The sequence below is a fragment of the Pyrus communis genome, chromosome 15 (genome assembly GCF_041283825.1).
Source record: "Pyrus communis isolate YQ-2024b chromosome 15, ASM4128382v1, whole genome shotgun sequence".
NCBI classification, from domain to species: domain Eukaryota; kingdom Viridiplantae; phylum Streptophyta; class Magnoliopsida; order Rosales; family Rosaceae; genus Pyrus; species Pyrus communis.
Genome location: NC_142579.1, coordinates 6,846,472 through 6,866,132, shown reverse-complemented (window position 1 = coordinate 6,866,132; position 19,661 = coordinate 6,846,472). Strand labels below are relative to the sequence as shown.

Genomic DNA, 19,661 nt, shown 5'->3' with positions numbered 1-19,661 from the left:
AAGGCTTTAATTTATTTGATTGTTAAATTTGAGGGTATTTGTGTCTATTTAGGTGGAATTTTGGATATATTTGAAAGATTTTACAAAAAAATGATATTTTTGAAATTAAGGGTTAATTTTTTGCTATAGTTGTTAAATATTCGTTCCAATGTACAGTGTAAAGACGGAAATGCCCCCGATTTTACTGTCCAGTTCAATTTTATTTTCTCGCCTGCACAGTTGAATGATTAAATTGTCCATGGGACACGTGTGGTTTTTCTGTGTTCATGAGCTATCAATCGCTTTTTTTGACAGCCTTCCTCCTCTATCAACAGCTCCTTAGATCATCTTCAAAGGAGATGTTAAATTTTGATCCTAAAATTTAAATTTGAAGGCTTAAGTGACACTTTAACATTTTTTAAACTTTTAATCTCCAATCGATATGTCAAATTTTAAACATAAAATAATAATTTATATGTATTTTCTTTGCATTGGAAATGAAAAGAAACAAAAAGATAATGGTTTAAACCAATAAAAAATTAATAAAAAGCATTTAATAATTGATTAAACAAATCTCAAGGTGCTGTCAAATTTAGCAGCAAGGAGAAGAGATGTCAATCTATGTCACATCACATCAGATTTAGCTTCTCGGTTGAAAAACATTAATGTTGTCTTTTATTACCGTTATTACTCATTTGGACATTTTAACATCTCATTTGGAAGATGCTACAACAAAACCACCGCCTTTTCACCCAGACTACCGCCACCACCAGTTCACCAAAATCCGACGCAGCGGTGGCAGTGGGTTTCATGAAGGGTTGTTAGCGTTGGGGTTGAGCTTGGAGCAGGGGAAAGCTGGGTTTCGGAAGCACGAGGGGCTTCTGGGAGCGGGGAGCGGGGAGCGGTTTCAAGACGACGTCGTTGATAATCGAACCTCATATGTGAAAAATGTAAGATTTTGTCTGGGTGGTTTTGTTTTGTTAATTCGAAAGTTTAACACTTCAGATACTTTAATTATAAGTTAATCAATGTTTTTAAATTAGCTGTTTTATTTGTTTGCTTAATAAGCAAGAAGACAAAGGAAGCAAACAAGGAAAACTGGAAACTTATAAGAAATTGGGTGCGATTCAAGTAATTCTTTCTGACAAGAAGTGGGTTATAAGAGGATGTTTTTGGGTTCCTTGACAGAAAACTCACAATTTTGAGTCATATAAACCGATTTCCTTAAGCATTCTGCATGTCAGAGAAAATGGAAGCATGTGAAAAGTGATGGGTTTGCATGTGATTTGAGAGAGAGAGAGAGAGAATCTAACCGTGGTGATTAAATGTTTCTCAATTGAGTACAATTCCGGCAGGCCTTCGAAACTTTGAGACCAAATCGAATGCCGGCGCTTTCTAAGCCCTATGCAATCAAGGTAAGCAATTTAAACTTTTGGGGTTATTGAAATCGGATATTCGATTTAGAGTTTTATATATGTTTGATAATTTGGCATTTTGGGTATGCTCTGTTTGGACGCGAGCGGATGGACTTGAGAAAGATGAGATTTTTTGTTGGGGGAGATTGTGATGGAGTGGAAAGAAGCATCCCCTTCTGTGATCTGGCCAGCAGAAAGTGCACAAAGAGAGAGAGAGCTGATAGATACAGACCAACCACTACAACCCATCTCATCTTTGCTGCGTTATATGATATTGAGGGCATAGCTTTTTTTTTTCACTGCCATCCAAAGGTTGGAAAAGCAAAGTCAATAACCCAAATTATCATCACACAAAGAAATAAAGTGCAAAATCCAAAATTAACCGATTGGAAAAACGACTCCAAAGGCATAAAATATAAGAAATCCAATTAAGATTAGAGTCCAAAAATTCAAACAAAAAAAATGCTAATAAACAATAATATTATCTCAAAAAATTTAAAAATCCACAGCAGAGCGCGTGCATTTTTGCTAATTATGAATGAAAATTGATAGGGGTAATTGATAACTCTCTGTGTCAGGATGTACTTTTGATGTAGAACCAATGGCTTATGTTTTCAAAGATTGTCGAGAGAAGTTTGTCAAAGGTTGGGAATGTATAATCAACGGTCAGACTACATTGATTTTCATGATTGATTTCATTTTATTCTTACTAATAAATCTTTCATATTTGGGGTTCAAGGTGGAGGTTAGTTTTTTCCCTTGCTTGTTGATTTATTTGGTATTGACGAAATAAATTTATTTTTGAGTAGGACTTTACAATGGCTAATGAGCCTATAATTGTTATTTGTATTTATCTTCTTGAATGGTTGAAGGCAAATACTCACAAGATTGATAAACCACATAGGATTGAATCTTTGCTCGTTCCTCATTTGGATTGGCTTAAGCTTAATGTTGATGGTTGCAAGAAGGGAAGTAATAATTCTATTGTAGCAAGTGGTGTTTTGAAAGATTCTAATGGTAAATTAAATTTTAGGTTTCGCGCCAATTTGGGCACATGTGATATTCTCACTGCTGAGCTATAGGGTCTTACCTTGGGCTTACAATTGTCATAGAGGTTATAGATTGAAGAATCATTGGTGGAATCAGCCTTTGCAGTTACAGTTCATTTAATGTTGCAAGCTGCTGGCAATAAACATCGTCTAGGTCCCCTTGTTTTGGCTTGTCGAGATTTGCTTTCAAGACTTTGGCAATGCGTATTTGACATGTCTACGGAGAAAATAATTTTGTGCCGAACAGTTTAGCGACCTATAGTTTTGATTTAAATTTAGGTAATTTTTATTTTAATAGTCCTCCCTGTTCAGTTAGTTTTATTCGTGAGGATCCACTTGAGATGTCCCAATTTAGATTTATTATCTAGTAGGCTTGTTTGAGTTTTTGCTTTTAGCCCCATTTTTCAGCCCAAAAAAAAAAAATGATACGAAAGGATTTTTTTTTTCTTCTAAAATCAAGAAATAATTTTCTTTTGCTTCTTAAAGGAAATTAGTTGAACTGTGAAATGAAAAAAAAATATTTATTTATTTAAGGAAAATTGATAATTTTTTAACTTCATGAGCCAAAATTTTATTCGTTGTAGTTACTTCTTAAGTCATCTAATTTATTATTGTTTCTTTCAAATACAAATAATCTTATGTGTTATTCGTTGTAGTATTTCTTACGTCAAATTTGATTTATCAGTATTTTTCACTATACAAATAATCTAGCTAGTGCACTCTTCATTGTAGGCACCTAAAAGGAAATTTCAAACCATAATTTCCTAGCTAGGTTTTTAGACGACAATTAAATGAATCATAGAAATGTATACTTAGAAAACAATCTGGTGTATTCCTTGTAGTTTACCTAATAAGTTGTTTTCTTCTAGGTTAAGTTAGTGGTTTAAGATTAACCATTTAGACAATGCAGAAGAATTTACAACAGTGTAGTAGTATGTATTGTTCGTTGTAGTCACCCACTTAGTCGAATGTTGTAAACAACACTTATTAGTTTATCTAGATGTACATAAATTTCTTTACAACTGATTAAATAGTGTGATCAAGCTCACAACTAGTTTCAACACAATCAAACAAAAGTGCTTTTTCTTGCAACGGACGGCAAGATCCCAAGTTAGGGCCTTACCAAGGCTAGAAAGTTTCCCTTCACCTGAATCGTAAGTGTTATATAACCAATCCAACAGGGCCAACGGATTATTAGCATTTACAGATGATATCCGGGATTTGAAGTCCAAACTTGTCTTGCACGATTACGGAGATGACCTTGATCCTCTTCCTCTGTACTACAGAAAGAACAATTACACCATGACATTGCCTAATTTGCGAACCCTCTTGCGTTCATTGCTGCTCTTTCCTCTTCTACTTCCCGACCATGTCATCAGTACTGCTAACCTTGCGCGGCTTGGATTGCACCGCAAGCACCATAAGCCAAGGTTCACCGCCGGTCCTTAGAAGCGCGCTCGCGCCATGTTCTACGGAGGAGGCTGTAGAACATTTGGTATGAAAATTGACGTACTTTAAACACCAAACCCAATACCCCAAAACCCTCAAGCCTCAATACTTTTCCTAGAACTTCTTTTATTAAATTCAAGTTGAAATTTTTTTATTAAAAATCCGAGCTGAAGCGACGCGAGGCACTGGTCCTCGTGGCATGTGGGAGTAGCCTCAAGAATTGACAGCACGGACAGGCCTTCAAAGGCAAGAAAATCAGGTACGAATGAACATAAACAGCGACTCTACACTCAAACTTCCCTAATATGCGAAGCCTTGTGTCAAAATTTCCCAACTCCACGCGTAAGGTACACATTATTGGGTTTGCAGCTCTGTTATGAACATTGTGGTCAAAATGTTTGCTACCGTTTACCGGTCATATGATATTGTTTGTTCTCAATGTTGTCCAAATTTCACTTGTTTGAGTCTAAAGTCAATTGATTGTATTGTGTGAGATTATTGAGACATCAAGCTGAACTTGCTTTAAGATATTTTGAGCGGTGGCTTTATGCCAAAAGCCTACACAATGGGTAGCTTAATTTGGTATCGAATTCGCCATCCACGAGATTCGAACCTAAGACCTCTCACTTCCAAGTGAAGTGGAATACCACCAGACCATAGTACTGAGTGGCTCCAAACCCATTATTATATGTATATGTTTGCAATCCATTTCCATTGCACGTGGAAATGGGCAGGGAATGATCAACTTGCAGCTCTTTAGTTCCTTATATAAAGTATGCAATGGCAAAGGGAAGGGGACACTCAAACAACTTAACAAATTACGTTCTTCAAATATAGCCTCTTAGCATATAAACAAAGGCCTCTCGAAAAGCAACTTTAACGCAAGTTTTCTCCAAGCATTTCCAAGAGATGGTTCTCTAAGGTCATCTCAAATATCAAGTAGTTTTACTTTCTTTCAACTCTCACAATCAAAGCAAAGCCTCCTATGACAAAGCTCTTGATTTCATTCTCTTGTTTTATGTAGCTTTTCTCTTATGAATTCCTCTTGTCATAGCTCCTAGGTCAATACAATATCCCTCTGAATTATTATTGTCATTTCAGGACAAGCTTTGACTCAACATTCACATATTTTGATTTAAATTATCTACATAAGAGAAGTCCTTATCATATCAGGCAAGTAGTAGGAACCTAAGTTGAACCTCTCCCACTCAATGACAATCTTTTGTTATAAGTCAATTAAGCATAATCTTTATCACTCAAATCCCGTTTGCTAGCGGTAACTAGCACACGCTTGCAATCACCAAATTCATGTTCAAGTAAATTTTCAGCCTACATGGAAGGCCCATGGTGAATTTTGGGGATCAATTTAACATCTATTTACAGAGCGCAAATGCAATTAATCCAATACTGACAAGAGTTCAGCAGTGACAAAGCAATCCAAACAGAACCAGAAAATCAGTAAAATGCCATAGTTTCTATCTACATATATACAAGAGGAAGCCGCTGGTACAACAGAAACCCTGTACATCGATCAGATCATATGCCAGCCTGCTGTGACTGATGCAGTTGGGAGGAACCACAGAAATCTCATCCCTGAACCGAAACAAAACAAGAAGACTGCAGTTAGGCTTCGATTATTTGTAGTATCGACACTGTAATTAGGCTTTGATTATTTGTAGTATCGACACTGTAACTGTATTGCAGATTCCCTTTGAAAGTTTTTAAAGCATTTGCAGCTGCATGAGCAAATCAAACTCACATCGACTATAAACTGAGAGAAAAAATAGATGTTTGGTTCTGGCCTATTCAATATCTTCCAATTAAAGTTAATCTAGAAATATCGAACAATTGAGCAGAGAAGAAGACATGATGTGCTAACTGATATAATGACTGCATTAAGAACATAGTTTCCACGGAGTCATAAGATAGATGGTGAATAATAACGAGGTGAAAGCAATTGTGATAATTCACATTACATCTTATTTTATAACAAAGAAGCTCTTAATCTAACACATGCAACATTGATCAGATATCAGCCAAGATGACAAGGCGTAGGAGAATAATTTGATAATCGCATAAAAGAGCTTACAAGGACTTACTAAAAACCAAAATCCACTAAATTGAAGAGGGTCTTTTGTTCCAAAAATGAAATAAAACAACGCAATAATCAGTTGAAAAAGTACCTTAATCAAATGCATAGGGATCATCTGCATATGGATTTAGAGACCCTTCTGAAAACAAGTCACCAATGGTTGATGGATGTGGTTGACCTCCTGCCTTAGATCCCTACAAAACAAGTATAACAAATTGCACTTTCTCAAATGCGATTCAAAAGGAACATCACAGTAGTATAATTTTACATGCAAATCCAGGTTTTCAAATAGCTCAATACATTATAGAACTTCTAAATTATCATCGCATGTTTCCAATCGATAACTTTTGTTTCCCTTCATATATTCATCTTCGTGCTATTAATACCATTATATAAGCCAAGCCAAAACAAATTGGGAAGGAAAAACATGAAAAAAAAAGTATCTGGATTTCTAATTTTTAGAGGATGAGGAATCTCGCAGAAATCTCTTAAAAAGACTTAAAATGAAGCAAAATGAACTCAATTCCAACATTAGACAGCCAGCCAAACCCTGCCCTGCCCCTGTGTCCTCTATTAACTATCTAAACCTCATCTTGTCTCTGTTCCAAGGAAGAGCCATAATGAGTTCATCAGGCATTGCCTTCGTGCTATAAAGAGGTTCCGAGCAATATTGAGGTATGACAAAGTGGAAGCATCACCAGGGATTATAAAAACTGAAATAGATAAGTAATCAGTTTAACTTCTGTTACCTTAAAAACAATCCTGGGAGTAGCAACTTTTGGTGTTCTCGTCCTTTTATGTTTTGTTGGATCCTGGTGTTACATATATATATAATTCAGTACAAGATAATGTCCACACAAAAGATATGAAATTCGAGAGGTTTATTGATTTCATATACAAAACATAGCTGTTATATATTCACTGAAATAATCAGGTACATACTTCAAACATTACTGTGCTTCTTGTTTTCCTTCGTTTTGTGATTGTTCTTCCATTACTAGTTTCAACTTCATACTCCCGATGAGTTACCTGGCATGAAGTAAGTTGAGGAGGTAGAGGGAATAATGCATGAATTGATCAAACAATATCGGTAGGCAACATTAAACTCTTCAAACAACCACCAGTGCAACTGCAGATAAGTTTTATATGATATCTTCTTTTTCAGTACTGAGATGCATTTATAAGTTTATAACCTACAGAACAGAGTTGTTTTACCATTTAAGAATACACTAGAAGGCAAACCTAGTACAGAAGTTATATACCTTTTTGTGATTCTGTGGAATACTCATTACACTTCGTGTGTTTATGTTCTCTACTTTCTTCAACAACTTTGACACTGGTGTTTGTGTTACTTCCAGTAAAGGCGACTCCTATCAATGAAATAGAATGACACATAACACATATCATAATCCTTCATATCTTTATGTTGCAGGGATGAAAAATAAAGTAACGTGATTTTTTCATTATTGTGCCAACCTTTCCGTCGTTCTCTGGTCTTACAAGAGAATGCTGACTTCTTTTTCTACTAACCGTGTTTCTCATCTGCCTTGAAGAAATGGAGTAATCCTGAGACAGAATGAAGTCATTAAGATCATAGAATTTCTGATTAGTTTCTCTTTTTGTGCATATACTCCCGATAAGATAATTTACGCTTCAACCACAAAAAAAAAAAAAAAAAAATTCTTAACAATATGCTTTCCAAGTCCTACCTGCCATGATCACTATGTTAACCATAGTCCTCACTGTTTCAGACCACAATGTTTCCCAGTTCCCAACTCCCCCCATCCCTCTCCCTGTGTGTGTGTGTGTGTGTGAGAGAGAGAGAGAGAGAGAGAGAGAGAGAGGGAGGGAGAGAGAGGGACAACTAAGGATGCACATGAAAAATCATTGTGAGAAACATAAGCAGATGACATTGCTACATCCGCACATACAGAAAATATTGCAGATGATGCAAACAGAATGCCCATAGAAGATACCAGCACTAAAATTACTATGAGACTTGAATCACGTGTAACCTATTGTGATAGGGATAAAACCAAAATTGAACACTGGTGTAGTAATCTTAACTAAATCAATGCCATACAGTTTAAACAACATTTTAGTTCAATTTCCACAGCCACAGTATCTATCTGGACAAAAATTAAGATTAACCCAATACATCCAACAATTGCACCTAAATAACTTAAACTAAATTTATCTGTGTTAGTGGATATGAGAGAGAGAGCGATCGATTTTTAAGCCAACCTTCTTTGAATTCACTTCTTGGTCCTCTTGTGGCTTATTACCCATAACTCTCCACTGCATTTGCAGTAATGCCCTCTGCTTCTCCTCCTGTAATAATTATCATTCCGTAAGTAAAAGGTTCAAAAAATCAATTATTTAAAGAATTTGTGGTAGATATGTACTTTGGACTTTTGAAGATCCAATTCACCCTGCAGCTTTCTAGACTCATCTTCATGCTGAAGCCTCAAACCTCTCAGCTCGGCTTCATGTTCGCTCCTCGTTGAAGTTATTTTCTATGAAAATAATAAACTGGTCAGTAAAGTAAGCATATAAAACTCTATTTAAATTAGCAGTTCCAACTTAATTCAGAGCTATTTGAACCTCTCTTAATTCGTTTTCAGCTTGCAGTTGGAAATGCTTTAGCTCTTCGCTGTGTTCAGATTTTAGACTCAGTTCCTTCCTATCATGTTCCTGCTGAATGCGACTGACCTAAACAGCATCAAGTATGAAAGTCAATATTGTTCTAAACCAAATATGCTAAATTAGACCTTGAAGTAGAAACGTAGTCAGAAGCATCAATGGTAACACCTTATCAAATATGTAACTCCCATATTAAATTTGGATTAATTCCTTGTAAAATTTCACATTCATCAATAAATTGCGGATAATCTTTTTTAATAGGTTAGCTATTAATCCAAAGAGACTGAGCAATAAAATAATTTTTTATTTTTTTCCAAACTACAGTCGACAGATGCTGAGAAGAATTAAGGGTGAATGCCAAGAACGAAATTTCTGTATAATCTGATACAAGTTCAGAGGTATTTACTAGTTAACATAAGCAAAAGAATTACAACTCTTAACTGAAAGTAAATGTTTCATAATGTCAGAAATGGGTTAGAAACCAAAAAATGTGATTTGGTAGTAAGATACCGAACAAATGCATCATAGGAAAAAAATTATTATCAATTTGATATTTATAGCAAGCACCACTTTCCCTCACTTACCAGAGTAGCGTGTTCCTCCTGAACGCGCATCAAGTACTGCCTCGATTCTTCTTTGCATTCTTCAAGTTTTTTCTCACATTCTTTCTCCCTTTCTCCAACAAGTTTTTCAGCCTGAAGTTTCAAATGGATTACTATTGAAGAACATGATTTATTTCTTAACAATTGCAACAGATGATAACAATGAGCTAACCTTTTCCTTTTCCATGTTAACTATCTCCAGCTTCTCGACCTCATACTTCTTCCGGATGTCATTAATTGCCTAATTAAATCCCTCTTACTGTCAGTACTTTGTTACTAAAACTACCTATGAGGTATCCATATAAGTTTATTGCAAGAGATAACACCTGATCATTCCTCTGAGAGATATCTTTCAAATGCCTTGATAATTCCAGTTGTTTACTCTCTAGCATGAGATCATATTGCTTCTTATCTTCCACAAGTCTACTTTCAGCAGCAGTCAACAATGCCTTGTTCTGCAACAAATTACAGAATCATAAATAAATGCAGAATTGTATTATGCACTCCACATATTCTCAATCTCTCACTGAATTCAAACCTCTGAAATCTGTTCTTCAAGATTCTTCTCTCGTTCCTTATATTCCAGAATAAGTTGCTCCTTTTCCTCTAGCGTGCTCTGGAGCTGGTTGACTTGTTTATCCATCAGATCCACTTGCTCTTCATGTTTTTCACCTTCCCTTAGTAGACCGTCTATTTGTTCATCTTTTTTCTGTATCTCTGCTTGTAATTTCTCTGTATTATCTTTATTCTCAGTTTCTAAAGCTGACATTTTCAGCAACAGATCTTGCTGCAATATGGTATAAAAACAAAGCTTAATATGGAAAAATTGCATCTCTAGTAATAAAATGAATGTGTGGGAACTTGCTAACCATTTTATTCTCCGACAATCTTAAACTTTCTGACAGAGAATGAATTTGCAGTTCTAATTTGGAGACCACCATCTCTGTTTCAATCTTCTTTGAGACCTGAATCTCTGCTTCAGACTCCAAATTCTCTATCCTCTCTCTGGCTATACTGCATTCCTCTGATAGTTGTGCCATAACAGACTCCTGAACTTTCTGAAGTTCGATGACCTTATTGTTCAACTCCTGATTTAGCAATTGTATAGCATCTTTTTCTGATGTTATGTTCAGAAATGCATCATGCAGTTGATCATACTGTCTCTGAGCAAGCTTGGCACAAAGGTCTCTCTCCTGCTGGACCATCTTGAAGCAAGTGTCGTAGAGAGAGTTTAGCTTATCAAACTTGTCAAGAAAATCCAAACTTTGTTTATCCAATTCAGCCAGGTGTGCGGCCAACACATGAACGAACCCTTCAAGGTTTCTTATCTCAAGGACTGACATATCTAATCTCTTAACAAGGTCATCGTTGCTCAACTGAACATTGTGTTTTTCCATTTCCAAGTTCTCCTGAGCAGTTATCAAACGTTTAATTTCATCCTCTTTTAACTTTAACTCAAGCTGCACCTCACCCAACTTAGAGTTCAAACTCTCTGTTGCCAACCTATTAGTTGCTAGAGTTGCCTCAAAGTTCTTAAGCATGGCATCTGCAAGGAAAATACAAGAATGACTGCCTTTATAAAAACAATTCCATGACAATTTGAAGTACGTATTTTTGTATTGCGTTCAACTTGCTCAAGGTGCAATTGTTTTCTCAATGACTGCAACATGGAGGTAAGACTAAACATATTGTCAAACATCTCTCTCTTTTTTTCGTTGTCAGCAGTGCATGCTATTATACTTAGACAGTAGATTATTGACTATTAAAAATGTACTGCCTGATCTAAAACAAGTTTTAAGAGAAAATTTCTAGGTTCAAGTGGAAAAGAGTTTCATCTTCATCTGCCGATGAAGTAGAGAACGGTGAACATTTAAGACTAGTAGAATGTTATAAGCATACTCTTTAAGAGGCTTCAGGGGTAAGAGGAACATTGATAGAATTGCCTAACTTGAGTTTATATCTGTTTTCACCAGTACGAATCAGAATGTTGAAAGTTACAAGGTGAAGTCTATACACCAATGTATTTGACTATCACTTAAGGGTATTTAACCATATATAAAATCAACTTATGTTGAAGGCTCCCCAGATCGTAAGGGAAAACTAATGCATGAGAGGTATTCCATATGCCAGATTGATGCCCTTTTGGATGATTCCATCTCCCTTTTGGAGGTAGGATGTAAGTTATTCAATGAACGTAAAATGCTTTCTAAGAATGAGCTTCAACCATCTTCAAAATCACTGAACAAACAAATTGATCCCCTGGTAAAGTTCCATGACTATAATCTAAAATTCAGAAAACTTGTCTGGTTCAATTAAGTGATAACATCACCTCTAATCTTAATGCATTAGATGTTTACCTTTTTCATCTATGAGATTTGCATTTCTTCTTCGCTCATCTTGATAAGATCTATCCCTTTCTTCATTATCAATTTTGAGTTCCTCAAGCTCCTTTTCACCTACAATTATGATTTAGAAACATCACAGAACAGCAGATGAACCTTTATCCAGTCATACAATACATCATCCATAGATTCTAAAGTTCAATATTCTCTCAGAAAAACTGAAATCTAAATGAATTGGGGGAAACAGCTTACGGTTCCTTATAAGTTCCTCTGCAGACTCTAATTTTAGAGATAGACCATCCATCTGCTGATTTAAACCGTCAAGAGCTATGGAACTTGCAGAGAGTTTGCATTCAAAGGACTCTTTATCTTTCTCAGCTGTTAAAGAAAGTTAACGATAAATACAGCTGCGATCAAAAGCAAAAATGAAAGGTCAGGGAGCTCAAAATTATACTTACCATCCTGAACCTGACCAGCTAAAAGCTGCAAAGTTTCAGTCAGTTGATCGCACAGAGTTTTCGTTGAAGAAAACTTAGACTCCAATCCTTTCCACATCTTTTCGTCTTCCTTCTGCTTCACCTTAAGCTTAGCATTTTCATTGAAAGCATTCTGCAATTTTTCCTCTAATGCACGAATATGCTCCACTGATTTTTTCAGCTTATTGTTCTGAATTTATCATTTAATTAGTTGATCAGATAACTTCGAATTTGTATTCTTACATATATCTATCTGTATTGACAAGAAATTGAAACCCTAACTAATCGAAGCAGATTGTGAGACACAAAAATCAAACCGCACAAATGCACAATCATACATTCACACGCACAGGTAGAGAGAGAGTGATCGATAGAGAGAGAAACACAGAGAGAGAGAGAGAGAGAGAGAGAGAGAGATACCGCCATTTCGAGATCAGTTTTCACTGAAGCTTGCTCTTTCACTAATTTCTCTGTAATCGAAATAAACAACAACGGATCGTCAACAAAAACTCCGTGATTCCGAAAAAATAAACCAAAAATTCAAGATTTTCAGTTCAAAACCTGCAGTGAGCTTCAAATTTGCGAAGCTTCCCGAAGCGATCGAATCTGGAGGACGCGAAGAGTAAGAGAATATCTTCGGAGCTCCTGAAACCGATTTGGAGAGGGACTTGAATTGATCCAAGTTCCTCATGCCCGGAAACCCTAGCTTTTGCATTTTCGAAACCTAAATTTGATCGCGCAGAGAAAACCCTAGAAATTTGTCTAACGATTTCTCTTTCTCTCTGGAGCTCTGCGAGTTCTGGAGTTTCAAATGTACAGTGAAATGAAATGTATTTGGCGCCAAAGTAATGTTACAATATATATAGTTTTTTTTTTTTTTTTTTTGGGATTAAACGTCGTACAAGTTTGATGCAAACGGCGAAGTGATTTTATTTTGGAAGTTTTAACAAAATGTTTTCTGTATGTAAAATAATATTTTTATTTAAAAAAGTTATTCTGGTATTATTCACTTATAACATTTTTTTTATTTTTTTTATTAAAATTCAAAATTTTCAAACTCTTTTCATTAGTTTTTATTTTTATTTTTTGTGATAACTAAAAAATAGACAAGATAATGCTTAATTCAAATGTCAGTGGTCTAGTGATAATATTAAGTCGGTCTTGTAAATGAGAAGTCTTTATTTGTGGATGATGAATTCCTCGAATACGAATTCGATACTAAAATTTATAAATTTGTGTTTACCAAGAAATTTTAAGACTTATATTTTTCTCGATGTTAGATATAATACTTTTTGTTTTGTTATTTCACCAAGAAATTTAAAGTCATTCGCATCTTGTGTTTGTATTCAAAACCATGTTGTTTATAGTTTTGTTGGTGTTAAAATCAAACCAAGTCGCACTTGTGTCTACGCGTGATTTATCTCAACTGTTATTTTCATTCTCAATGCCAAGAGATGGCTTGAGATAAAGTATGAGAATACGTGTGCCACTGTTGGAGACTACCCACAGACAATGTGTATGCGGTGATTTGTAAGTTTGCGTTTAGATCTGACTTCTTAACCAAACAACATAACACCAAATGAAATGCTAATTCGGTTAGGTTTGTTTATGCCTGTAAAACCGAGAACTTGAAATCTTGTGTATTATGCTTTGCCTAATAACGTAAATGGATGAAAAGTATAAATGAAAATTTGAATGTAATCATTTCATTGGTCGAAGCAAGATTACAATTATTTAAGGGAAAACTTATGGCTAATTAAACTTGGTACTTTCTTGCATGATTCGGTAACCAAACACTAAACAATACTACCATAACGGGTTTCAGGTCATGTTAAGTAATCGGGTCGTTATGGGTCCTTCGTTAATAATGGACTCTTAGCTGGTCTATCCGTCGATAACCTGTTTCAACCCATTAAAAAATGTTAGTTTGGTAATTTTAAACTACTAAAAATAAATTTACTACAGTAGTCCTAGGATAAGTGAGAAACTGACATTAAAAATCTCACTTATCCTATAGCTACTGTAGTAAATTTTTTTAATAGTTTAAAATTATCAAACTAACATTTTTTTAATGTTGGTTAACGTGGGTTGCAGTGCTCAACATCAGTCAACCGTCAAGGGTAGCCAACTTTGACCGCTCGTTATGGAATTTTTAATGTAATTTTTTTTTCCTAAAAACACCGATGAACATTAAAAAATTCATAATAATTAATTTATAAGTGTGAAAAATGTGAAATAATATGCAAATGCTTATGATCGTATCTTCTACACTTTGACAAGGGGTTCATTGTTGTTTAGCTTCTTAAAACCCTCTAAACTCTCATGAACGGTGTTTTTAGGGAGATTTCAATATAATTATTTACATTCATAATAATTAATGTGTGAAATGAATACACAAACACTCGTGATTGCATCCTCTACGATGGTTACATCGTAGTTTAGATTTTTACAACCCTCCATGCCTCATGAATAGTGTTTTTTCTTTGAGCGAAAAATTAATAATAATTAATGTACAAGTGTGAAAATGCAAAAAATAAAAATACTCGTAGTGACAAGCTCTATAACTTTCATGAAGGAGTCAACTCTGAAATTCGACATCATAATCCATAAAATCCTAGATTTATATTTAACTGTCGTTTACGTTTACACTCATTCTTCTCACCTAGATTTATATTTAACTGTCGTTTTCTTTTTTGAAAACATGATCTTTTTGTGAAAGCAGAAAGTTAAAAAAATGTAAAAAAAAAGTGAAAAATTATACCGACGTTCATGATCTTTTTGTGTCGTTTTCTTTTTTGAAAATTGATAATAATTAATATAAAAGTTAAAAAAATGTGAAAAATTATACCAACGTTCATGATCGCAACCTCTATGCTTTGATGACGGTTACGTTGTCGTTTGAATTTTTAGGATAGGGTATGTAGATACTAATTCAACATGACAATTTTTATTTAATTATTATTGAAGTAAACAATTTTTTTTTTTTAACTGGTAGCAAGTTAGGTACACATTAACTACACAATTTATTAAAATATCGAATATATCACAAATATGACATAATCGATAGGTCTAATGATGTAGACTGTACGACTAAGCGACAATATTTGTCTTAATTTATTCAGAACATAGACATAGGCGCCTGATAGACAAAAAATAAAAACTGACTAAACAAGAAAAACGCACTTGGCTGTGTGTGGAGTGAGAGAGCACAGCCATAGGCCATCGGACTGATAGGACATAGGAGGGAACTGAATTATACTATGCATGTTTGGCGATGGAAGCAAAGCTGCTGCTATCGAATCCGCCATTGTTTTCCCCAACCCTTCTTCCCATTCGCATTTCCATCCCATTCCCCCCTCGTACTCTCCAATCCCACAATCCCATTCCCACCGCACTCTGACTCTACCACCGTCCACACCCTCCAAATCCAATTCCATTCCCGCGCCTAACCAAATGGACGACCCAAGTCCCGCCCTTTTCATCACCGGCGGCCTCTTCTTGGAACCCACGATTCCCAATTCCCTGCTCAATTCCGTTGTGTCGTTTAAGAAGAACTCTCCGTCTTCGGCTGTCGTTTCCGGGGCGGGTTCGTCGTACTGGTGTAGGCTGAGGGCGGTGGCCGGCGGTGGGTTCTTGTCCGTGAGCTTGAATGGCGATGGTGTTGTTCGGGAGTCTAAAGGGTGTTTGGTGCAGAACGGAGATGAAAGTTCGGAGGAGACAGCGCCGGCGGTGGTTACAGAGAGGAAGAGAGAGAAAGTTGGGGTTAGGAGTCGTAGGGCCATGAATACCACCAACCATTTGTGGGCTGGTGCTATAGCGGCCATGGTTTCCAGGTCTGTTTTTTTGCCTTTTTTCATATTTTTCATTCCAATTTTTTTTTGGGTAATTTGTGTAAATTGCATTTGAGATGGGTATTCACACACCCTTTTATCTCTCAAACACCCTGTTAATTTTTGTTCGTTGATATTCTTGAATTCATTCGATTCGACGGCTGAAAATTGAGAGCGTGAGAAGTAAAAATAGAGGTGTGAATAACACCATCCTTGATAATATATATTGTTTAGAAGAATTATGGAATTGATTTTCCCACTAATATTATTTTAGTTGATTGTATAAATTTGTTGATTTAAGTAAGTTGATTTCCTATTACTTTATTTAGAATGGGAATTTTATGATTAGATGAATTGAACGAAACACGTAAATCGAAATTCAGAGAATTATGTTTCATTTACAATGTGGTTTTAGATATTATCATATCGAACTCTAGAGTTTCTTTTTCGTTCTTTGTATGTTGCTGACTGAATGTTATTGTATCAGAACTTTTGTTGCACCTCTTGAGAGACTAAAGCTGGAGTATATAGTGCGCGGCGAACAGAGGCATCTATTTGAGCTCGTTAAGACAATTGCGGCTAATCAGGGGTTGAGGGGCTTTTGGAAGGGGAACCTAGTCAATATTCTTCGTACAGCTCCATTTAAAGCAATCAATTTCTATGCTTATGATACTTACAGAAAACAATTGCTCCGCTTCTCCGGAAATAAGGAGACCACAAATTTTGAGAGGTTCGTTGCTGGCGCTGCAGCTGGAATTACTGCTGCCACACTCTGCTTACCTCTTGACACAGTAAGTGAGTTTAGAATTCGTCCATTTGATCAATCACTAGCTGAAATGGGGTCGTTCTTCCAGGTAGAAATGAATATTCAAGTATATGTTTAATTCCCTAATGTGATGATACAGCTAAATGATATAATTTCTCCTTTTCCCTTCCATAACCTAGGCTAGTGTAAAGTACCTGTAATTGGGAGTGTTTAAAGAGGGTATGCTGTTTAACTTGGAATACCTTTGGGCAGAGAGATAGATTATAAGATCTTCTGAAATAACATATGATTTACTAGGAAAATGTTGGTCTTTTCCTCTTTTTGAATGCACTTTCTTAAAGCAGATTAGGATATTACTTGGTGGTACGTGAGATATCTTTAGTATATGTAAGCAATTGTCATGTCGGTTCTAGAAATTGTTGTAGTTCTGACTCCCTCTGGATATCCAGCAATAGACTAAAACTTAGTAAAATAGAGAAAACTAGAAACATAAGATTTATACTGGTCCGGCAGGACTTTTGCCTACGTCCAGTTGTGATTTCCCTGGGTAGAGAAATCACGGCTTCTTTGATTAATAATAGAGTTACAGTACTTTTGCAAAACCCTAGAACTAATCACCCATAAACTCTCTCGGCTTTCTGACCTATTCCAGTTATCTTCTAGGATTCCCAATCTAATTGTACAAGGAAACTTTGATTCTTTCCTAGTCCTTTTAGGAGAAGAATCGGTGCACCTATATTTTCCCTAATACAATCCTAAACAAAATAAGACACTAACTTTGACGAGCCAAAATCCTAACAGAAATTACCTGTAGCATTGTATTATAGCAATAATTTGAGTCTAAAATCGCTTTTCTAAATTCTTCTGTATAGCCTTAATTCCGCTTGAATATAAAATTGGGCATTGTGGATCTTGGAAAAGTATTTGATATGTCAAATGCCCAGAAGAAAACTCATAAAAGTTCCGTAATTCAGATGCTGTGTTGAATCCCTTCCTTGCTGAATGTTGTAATTTATGCACACTCTACACAACTTGTGCCACTGATATTTCCTGTGGTCATGCATAAATTGTTTGATATTTTCGGGTATGATGTTGCATAGATAAAGGATTTCTTTCGCATGTTGAAAATGAGGTCTTCCTTTTGCAGCTTAGTCTTTTTTTAAGGAAAAAAAAATCATGGTTTGCCCTTCTAATTGAATACAAAGATTTCCTACCTGTAAGCCAAGCACATTGCGGATCAAATTGGCATTGATTTTACCTTCTGAACTTCTGAGGCAGATCTAACTCCTAGGTTATGCCTGATGAAAATATGTAAAGTAAAAGAGAGTTTATGATGCTATTGATTGTACCCTACTATGTACTATCACACACAAATACTAACCCTAATGCCTTATATCTAACTTAATTGTTGTGTGTTTCAGATTCGGACTCAGTTGGTGGCTCCTGGTGGGGAAGCCTTGGGTGGTGTGATTGGTGCTTTTCGCCACATGATCCAAACTGAAGGGTTCTTTTCGCTTTATAAGGGCTTAGTACCCTCCATTGCAAGCATGGCACCTGCAGGTGCAATTTTCTATGGTGTCTATGATATATTAAAATCAACATACCTGCACTCCCATGATGGAAGGAAAAAAATTCACAAGATGAGCCAACAGGGGCGGGGTCGGAGTGCTTTGGACCAACTGGAGTTGGGACCGGTTCGGACTTTATTATATGGAGCTATTTCTGGTGCTTGTGCAGAAGCCGCCACATATCCATTTGAAGTGGTGAGGAGACAGCTACAACTACAAGTCCAGGCAACTAAAATGAATGCCTTTGCAACTGGTATTAAAATAGTTGAACACGGAGGTGTCCCAGCTCTCTATGCAGGACTTATCCCCAGCTTGTTGCAGGTATGTCATTACAAGGATCACCATTTACTTAGCCATTTGTAGTGTTTTATGGAAGTTAATATAGTCAATTTGACGCTTCTGGAATCATAAACATGGTCATAGCTTCTGCATATAAATTCAATCAATTTAGCAAATTGGTTGTCATATTCTCTTTTAAATGTCTTGGTTTCAACAGCTTTGAAATTTTGGTAAACAACATGGATTCATAAGTTCTGCTATTTGATTTTATCCTTTTTGTTTTTATCATGTCTTTGCTCTTCCTATGTGATATGCTTTATAGGCTTTATGGGATGGTACGTGGCTCCCAAACTGAGTATTTCTTTCCAAATTTCGCCTTTCTGTGTTAGCCCCGAAGAAAAACAACATTCTTTTGTTGGCCATACTAAGATTTGATGTGCTTGTTTGGACTCATTTATTCCATTTCCGTAATATTCTCCATTCATTTCCCATGTAGCATTTCTCTCAAAATTCAAGCATTAAGTCTATGCATTTGCTCTCATCTTCGGTGTTTTGCATTCTCAGGTACTTCCTTCGGCCGCAATAAGTTACTTTGTCTATGAGTTTATGAAGATTGTTCTCAAGGTAGAATGAAGAGATAAAATGAGTACGTCCGAAGGAATACAATTGGAGGTTTCACGGGGAACTCAGTGAGGAGCAGCAGCTATATATTCAGAATCCCACAAGATTCTTGTATTGTGAAAGCAAGGAAAATACTCAAATCTGAATCTTCTCTCAATTCATGCTAACTCATTTGCAAATCTAATTCTTTGGTCACTGCCGAAATTTGAGTTTCATTCCCAAGAAACAAGTTCATACAGATCCCGTCCGATTTTCGCCCGTGCAGCGCGTGCCTACTAATGGGAGGTGATCTGCTGTTTGCTGCCCTCATTTACTTGCCTATAGATGGGATGGGATTTTAATTTTATGGTATATCCTTGTACACTGTAGTTAGTACTGAATAAAGAATTTGTGGCACACTGTACAAAATTTACTATTCCCAAATGCTCTGCAGGGGCGTGCTTATTCTAAGGAGCAGATTGTCTGCCCTTTTATTTGGGTGTTCTTCCCATCCTCTTCTATTTGTACGGTTACGCGGTTAAACCACGTCAATATTTTATATTCTTATTAT

At 36.0% G+C, this 19,661-nt stretch overlaps 2 protein-coding genes across 2 annotated transcripts; one reads left to right on the top strand and one right to left on the bottom strand.

The window, feature by feature from the left end:
* Positions 1 to 5,268: 5,268 nt before the first annotated feature.
* LOC137717852 (synaptonemal complex protein 1) lies at positions 5,269 to 12,879 on the bottom strand. Its single transcript, XM_068457350.2, has 19 exons — positions 12,609 to 12,879; positions 12,468 to 12,517; positions 12,030 to 12,237; positions 11,824 to 11,949; positions 11,587 to 11,685; positions 10,099 to 10,775; positions 9,768 to 10,016; positions 9,556 to 9,684; positions 9,402 to 9,470; positions 9,212 to 9,322; positions 8,589 to 8,696; positions 8,390 to 8,500; positions 8,229 to 8,315; positions 7,461 to 7,550; positions 7,247 to 7,354; positions 6,927 to 7,013; positions 6,734 to 6,796; positions 6,076 to 6,178; positions 5,269 to 5,485 (listed from the first exon to the last, which is right to left on the bottom strand). The coding sequence occupies exons 1-18, from the start codon at positions 12,760 to 12,762 to the stop codon at positions 6,077 to 6,079; spliced, it is 2,628 nt and encodes an 875-aa protein (XP_068313451.2). The 5' UTR covers positions 12,763 to 12,879; the 3' UTR covers positions 5,269 to 5,485; position 6,076.
* A 2,307-nt stretch (positions 12,880 to 15,186) lies between these two features.
* On the top strand, positions 15,187 to 19,660 carry LOC137742738 (putative mitochondrial adenine nucleotide transporter BTL2). The gene is made up of 4 exons (XM_088686087.1): positions 15,187 to 15,880; positions 16,365 to 16,668; positions 18,065 to 18,532; positions 19,055 to 19,660. Exons 1-4 carry the CDS (start codon positions 15,312 to 15,314, stop codon positions 19,121 to 19,123), a joined length of 1,410 nt encoding a protein of 469 aa, XP_088542213.1. The 5' UTR covers positions 15,187 to 15,311; the 3' UTR covers positions 19,124 to 19,660.
* The last annotated feature ends 1 nt before the right edge of the window (position 19,661 follows it).